At 49.8% G+C, this 6,194-nt stretch overlaps 3 protein-coding genes across 3 annotated transcripts in view; 2 read left to right on the forward strand and 1 right to left on the reverse strand.

Annotated features, from left to right (window-relative positions):
* The window catches only part of MONBRDRAFT_23830 (uncharacterized protein), a gene marked incomplete at both ends in the record, with an annotated part of 3,386 nt that extends 2,649 nt beyond the window's left edge, over positions 1-737 (forward strand). Inside the window, 3 exons of the mRNA XM_001744043.1 lie at positions 91-221; positions 324-379; positions 572-737. Of these exons, the coding sequence (XP_001744095.1) occupies positions 91-221; positions 324-379; positions 572-737 (353 nt within the window). The remainder of the gene's footprint in view (positions 1-90; positions 222-323; positions 380-571) is intronic.
* Positions 738-779: 42 nt separating this feature from the next.
* MONBRDRAFT_15611 (uncharacterized protein) lies at positions 780-1,759 on the forward strand (the record flags this gene model as incomplete). Its single annotated transcript, XM_001744044.1, has 5 exons — positions 780-832; positions 959-1,158; positions 1,261-1,346; positions 1,429-1,504; positions 1,632-1,759. 5 exons carry the CDS (start codon positions 780-782, stop codon positions 1,757-1,759), a joined length of 543 nt encoding a protein of 180 aa, XP_001744096.1.
* Positions 1,760-2,359: 600 nt separating this feature from the next.
* MONBRDRAFT_36329 (uncharacterized protein) overlaps positions 2,360-6,194 on the reverse strand; it is a gene marked incomplete at its 5' end in the record, with an annotated part of 9,008 nt that continues 5,173 nt past the window's right edge. Inside the window, 11 exons of the mRNA XM_001744237.1 lie at positions 2,360-2,687; positions 2,797-2,991; positions 3,088-3,207; positions 3,309-3,398; positions 3,515-3,606; positions 3,728-3,956; positions 4,051-4,215; positions 4,294-4,692; positions 4,778-5,094; positions 5,228-5,690; positions 5,806-6,027. Coding sequence (XP_001744289.1) covers positions 2,514-2,687; positions 2,797-2,991; positions 3,088-3,207; positions 3,309-3,398; positions 3,515-3,606; positions 3,728-3,956; positions 4,051-4,215; positions 4,294-4,692; positions 4,778-5,094; positions 5,228-5,690; positions 5,806-6,027 — 2,466 coding nt within the window. The 3' untranslated portion in view covers positions 2,360-2,513. The remainder of the gene's footprint in view (positions 2,688-2,796; positions 2,992-3,087; positions 3,208-3,308; positions 3,399-3,514; positions 3,607-3,727; positions 3,957-4,050; positions 4,216-4,293; positions 4,693-4,777; positions 5,095-5,227; positions 5,691-5,805; positions 6,028-6,194) is intronic.

Raw genomic sequence — 6,194 nt, forward strand, 5'->3', positions numbered from 1 at the left:
CCCCCCCCCCCCCCCCCCCCCCCCCTCCTTCTTTTCACTCGAGCTTCTTTGGTCAACTGTGATGGCACTTGCAGGTGGGCGTGGATCCAGCCGCGTATCGTGATATTGCTGATGACGTGGATTTCACCCAGAAGCTACTCCAAGAGCAATCCGTTTTTTGTCTGCCTGCCAAGGTTTTCGGCTTGCCCAATTTCTTTCGCATCGTCACAACCGTCCCTCAGGTGGGTCAGGCCGTCACAATTTTGTTTTTGTTTTTTCGTGCGTTGTACTCCTTCTTCCCATTGCCCGCGCACAACCGTGACACGCCAACGATGTTTTCATAGGAAAAAATGGAGGAGGCTGCTCGTCGCATGAAGGAGTTTGCGTCTGCCCACGCCAAGTAAATTTTGCAAGCCTCCGCCAAAGCACCACACAAGCACAGCACGGGAAGCCATCTCAATTGACTACTACACTTGAACAAGAGAACGAAACCAATCATAACCCTGAACAGTCTTGCCAGAAACCCGTACCCTGATCGGACCTAAGGCCTCAGTATTTTTTTTTACCTTGTCTGTTCTCTTGTTTTTGACAGTGAATGCAAATCTCTCTCTCTCTCTCAAACTCTCAAACTCTCTCTCAAACTCTCTCTCTCTCTCTCTCTAATCTCTCTCAAAATCTCTCTCTCTTTCTCTCTCTTCTCTTTTCTTTTTCTCGCGGAAGGAGGCATGGTACTGACGCTCGAGTTGTCTTTGCGCTAACGGGAGCAACGTCGAGCCATCTCCCCTTGCGTTGGATACAAGATGGAAGCCCTGGAAGAAGCGCCTTGGGAGTACAGCTTTCCGCCCTTTTTCACGTAGGCTTGATGTGTCCCCGTGTCCCCGTCTGTGTCACAAGTGATCGCATCGTTTCGTCTCACTGCGACTGACTCGGGCGAATGGGTACTCTGGCCCCTTGTTGCGGCGCGGGATGTAAACGATAGGCTTCAACCCAATGAAGAAACAAGGCGTCGGCAGCTGGCCACCTGGGCCGACTGGGTGCTCGCCTATACCAAAAGAGCCAATATCAACCGCCTGGTTGTCGCTGATGCCCCACAGATGGAGCTCTTCAGCAACCGTGCCATCGCTCGCAGCCTCAACGCGGACGGCATCAGATCTGTGCTTGACTATCTAGAACAACGTGGTGGGTTGATCGTTCGACCACTTGCCACCCGTGTTTCACAACATGCGTGTCCGCCTACTCTACACCCAAGGTCTTCAATGCTCACATCGTCTTATTCGACAGGCAACCTCGAATGGATCGATGGCGGAACCTCATGCCTTCTTATTTGGCAGTCGCCTGCAAGATGGGCTCAGCTCTTATATGATTGGGTGGGTATCTTGACAAGGCAATGACGAAGAAAGCAGTTGGCTCATCTCTCACTGGACGCGTTGCTTGCTTTATCTTTCAAAGGCGGTGCGAACCGGCAACACTGACACCGTCTGCACCTTTTACGAGCTGCGCGAGGGCGAAAGTACAGAATCTGAGCGTAAGCAATCAATTTGCCTGCTGTTTCAATCTGCGCCGCAGCACGATGCTCCACTCAATAGCTATTGGCATCGCTGTGGCGTGCCTCCCTCATAATGCCCTTGGTCAACGGCACTATTGCTTATTAGCTTTCCACGGCATTGATGCTGAAATGCTGCGCAAGGCAGTTGCAGCACTCCAACGCGAACACAAGGCCGAACTCATTCAGATGAATGATGCTCCCAATGATCTTGAGGATGGCATCAAGTTTTTCTAACAGTGTCATGCAGAGCATTGACGTTCAGCTGGTCAAGATCTTGTCTGCATCCAATGTGACGATAACAGCAAAAACCAAAGTCACCCTTGTTTTCCGCCACTGCCGATATGAGATCGGCGTCAATCTTTTAATTTCCGACAGGATGCCCTGATTGACTGGCCTTTACATAGCCGATTCAGCCACAGTCAATCAGATCTCCAGACATGTCAGTTGTTGACATGACACGGGTTTTATTTGTTTGGTTTTGTGCTTTTGGCGACTTTTTTTTTTTTTTTTTCAGATTTTTTGTTATTTTTCTTTTTTTTCTTCTTTTGGTCAAACCGTGTAGCGTCGTGGTGCTCCATTCTTCAGCTTGCTTAAGCCATTTCGAAATCTTTCTGCAGCGGTTTGATCCGTCCAGAAGCGAGACGTGTATATACCACCATCCATTGAGAGGTCACTGGGAGCTTTTGAGGCATGCTAGTCCCAGTAAGCTCATTTTTAGAGCTCAAAACCGGCACGGTTCTACCTGAGGCACGCTACGACAGTGGTAGCACGACGAGATTTTTGACACGTTAAAACCTGGCCACAACGTGTTCAAAATCTCGACAATATCTTATTGCGTGATTACATACAATTGATTGGGAAAAGAAAGCACAACACCGAGCTTGGAGACATGCAAGTCAAAAGCATTTCCGCGCAAGAGCCACAGAAAAACGGAAAACATGCAGTGTGTCATGGACATCACATGTGCGTTTGTGAAATGACTCTGCCTTTACTGCAGGAAAGCTGGGGTGAGGATGGGCATGGCAGGTTTAACGCCAGCGTCCAGAAGCCTTTGTCGAAGCTTGAGCATGCGTTCCTTGAGTGCAGGGTCTCTGTCCAGTTCATCCGAGCTGGCTAGTTGTGAGAAACGGCTATGAAGCACGTCCACAGCATTCATTTGTGTCTAAAAAACCATATCAACCAAAGTACATGAAATTAAAACAACGCCGTGTGCCCGACAAAAGTTGCAAAAGCTCAATGGCACCCCAGGCAGGTTGGCGGAGACGACTTACCCGATCAACAATGCTGCCATCGGCACCAAACTCGAGCATGATCTCAGCCATGTCGATTTTGCCGCCAAACAAGGCCAAGTTGAGCATGCACATGTTCATTCCGTCCATCTCATTTACTTTTGCGCCATTCTCCAGGAAGACGCGCACCACGCCAGCGGTGCCCGAGGAGGTCGCAAGCGATAGCGGGGTGGATGCCTGCCCAGAGCAAAACTTGATGTAAATTCAAGCCGTACAACACAAGCACATTCAATGGCGACAAGATCCCTCATGGTTAGAACGCAAAAGTTTTACCGTGACAAGGTTGACAGCATTGATGTCGGAACCCTGTTCAATCAGGTACTTGGCAATCTTAACGGCCGCGGCCTCATCTTTGCAAGATGCAACGCTATGTAGGCACGTCATGCCAAACTCCTATGTCATCAAACGGCCAGATGAGGAACGCAGGTCAGAGTGATTTTCTGAAACGAGGACAAAGCCTGTGCCTTATGCGAGATTGGTCAGACGCCACGCACCGCATCCTTGCTGTTACAGTCTGCGCCATTCTCAATGGCCTCTTTGACACCCTCAAAATCTCCAGAATTGGCGCACTCAGCCAACAGTTTCTGGGCATGCCAGAGAACAAGTGAGTCAATGCCTGGTCGCAAGTCCCTGATACCCCATCCCCAACCTTCGAGGTGCAAACATGTTTCAAGTGCGTGGAATTTCAGTGCCCACAAACCTGGAAATGATTTGCGGCAGTCTTTGAAGCAATGGTCTTGGTGGCATTTGCATCTTTCTTCGTCTTGTCCACGTTGTACTGGCCAAGTGAGACTGGACGATTGGAGAAGTGGGGTAATCGACATGCACAGTTGAGCTGAAGCGATCCTAGTGACAATTGCCGGCACCTCTGGCATAAACTCAAGCCGAGTTTCCTTGAATCTGCAAAACTCACTTTTCTGAAGGCGTGGCTCAAAAAGGCTGCGCTTGTCATTGAAGGCAACGGTGTATGTCTCATCGCCACCAAAAATAAGAGAGTTGTCCGGTGTGGCAAGCAGACGATGGATGGGAATCTCAAAGATGAGGGTCAGCAGCGGCTTCATGGTCACGGTCTCGAAAAAGTCCACATAGTTGCCATGGAGCAAAAGTGCGTAGATTGAGCGCGCGGGATTGAGAGCCGAATCCTGTCCAAGCAGGGTACAAGTGAGCACCAATGCTCCACAACTACCCATGGCGTAAAACAAGTTGGTTGAACACGTCAATGTTCGTCAAGCGTACCACGGCATAAGCGGTGTGCGAGACAAAGCCTTTTCCGACAAGCTGTCCGTCAGCCACAGCAATTGACGCGGCGAAGGTGGTTGTCGCAAGCATGATGTGTTGCCCATCAGCCGACAAAGCCAGGCAGGACGGAGAGAGGAGATCCTTGAGCTCCCACGACTTGATCTGCGCACACACACCCAGGGTGAACAAGAAGTTTTGCTAGCAGGTGATTCTCAGGTTTGCATCGCCATGACAACATACCAAACGAAGATCCTGAGACCATTGGCAAAGCTTTGCGTTGGAATCGATGGACCAAATGTGGTTTCTTTTGGCATCGTAAATCAGCGAAGTGATTTGCTTGGTATGAGCTTCGTCGTTGTGTACCACCTTTTTGCTGTTGATATCTACAACGGCCAGGATGCCGTGGTTGTCTTGGCCTAGAGCCACGCGACCTCCTCCCATGTTGACAACTTGTTTGCATCGCTCAAGGCATGGGGCAGTGAAAGTAGCGACCAATGCAGACAAGTCGTCCTTGATCACAATAACAGCGTCATAGCCTGTGATCAATAAAAGGCCGCCTTCCAGGGCTGTCGCTGCACACCACATGAAGGAGGCGGACACACCATCAATACTGTGCAAGCTGTCGTGTGTACCGCAGACCTAGGTCAAGGTGCAACGTGAGAGCACGAGCTGGTGCGACGCCCGTTGAGCTGCCTGAGAAACACGTCAGTGCTTAAGACCATACCTGTCCGGTTTTGGTGTCGACCACCTCAAAGGGGGGGTCCATATTTGTGTGCACAAGACATCGTTCGGGTGAAAGGAAGCACGCGCCTGTCAGATGGCGCATGGTGGCGGTCGTGGGCTCGGCTGCAGCTGACTCTGTCACTTTCTTGAGCGTGACAACGCCCCAGACTTTCACCGTCATATCGATGCCGGTCGTCAGGAGGACCGACTTATCAGGATAAAACTTGATGTAATCGGGCGCCAAGGTGTGCCCGGTGAGTTGCTGTGTCACGGTCCATGTGTCAACGTTCATAATCTTGATACAAAGGTCTTCCAGCACTGCAATGTGACTGGGGCCAAGACAAATGACATCATTCACAAGCACAAAAGTATCTGAATAATTTTTCAACTCTTCAAACCCATCCAAAGAGTACATCTAACAGAACACGAATCATGTAGGTTAGTGATGTACGTCTGTTTCCAAGTTTTAGCGATGTTCGGCAACTTGCCTTGAATGAGCGATGATTGCCGCCGAGGAAGATGCGCTTCTCATCGGGCATGACGCAGAGAATGGCCTTCAACGAAGCTGCTGTGGTGGGCTGAAGTGACACGGAGTACGTGTCCTTGAAGTCATTGAAGCCATCCACGTCATCATACTTGTTGATCAACTCCATCGAGTCGATGTCAACGACATGCATGTTTTGCATGGCATCAACACTGTACATGTGCCGACCGACCAACACACAACGCAAGACGGGGTGCTCATGGCCTTCGTATGTGCGCACTGGTGCCAAAGCCATGAGGTCCCAAACAATGATCTTGGTGTCAAGGCTGGCCGTTACCAGCTCCGTATCGCTCAACATGAAGGAAGACATGATAGACTGTTCATGGCCCTTGAGCTCGGCCTTTTGTAGCCCTGTGGTCGCTTCAAACACCTATTTGACGCCAATGTTGGGCAAAGTTTTATGTGAGAAGTAGCGAAGAGTAAGCGGAGGGAGATGGCACAGCAGAGAGTAGAGCTACACTGCTCGAACAACAATTTCTACACACCTTCATGACTGGTACACCCATGCTCGCTTGCATAACACCACCTGGAATGGTGACACATTGTCGTTCCTCATCAAACAAGTACACTTGGTTAGCATAATGACTATAGAGCGTGCAGTCGACGCCGGGGTTGAGGTCTGGCAGGGAAAAGCTTTGCATGGCTGCACCACCGGCGATGACCATGATTGAGTCCATGTTTTTGCTCAAGTCCGCGGAAAGCAGGGCCTTGTTGATGGCGATGCTGTGAGCGTTGCAATGCAGAGCCATCACATGACAAAATTAAAAAATTCAAAATTAAAAAAATAAAACAATAAAAAGAAAAAAAGAAAAAGAAAAAAAAATAAAAAAAAATAAAAAAGAAAGAAAAAAAAAAGGGGGGGTGGGGGGGGGGG

This window comes from Monosiga brevicollis, genomic scaffold (genome assembly GCF_000002865.3).
Source record: "Monosiga brevicollis MX1 MONBRscaffold_5 genomic scaffold, whole genome shotgun sequence".
Lineage (NCBI taxonomy): Eukaryota > Choanoflagellata > Craspedida > Salpingoecidae > Monosiga > Monosiga brevicollis.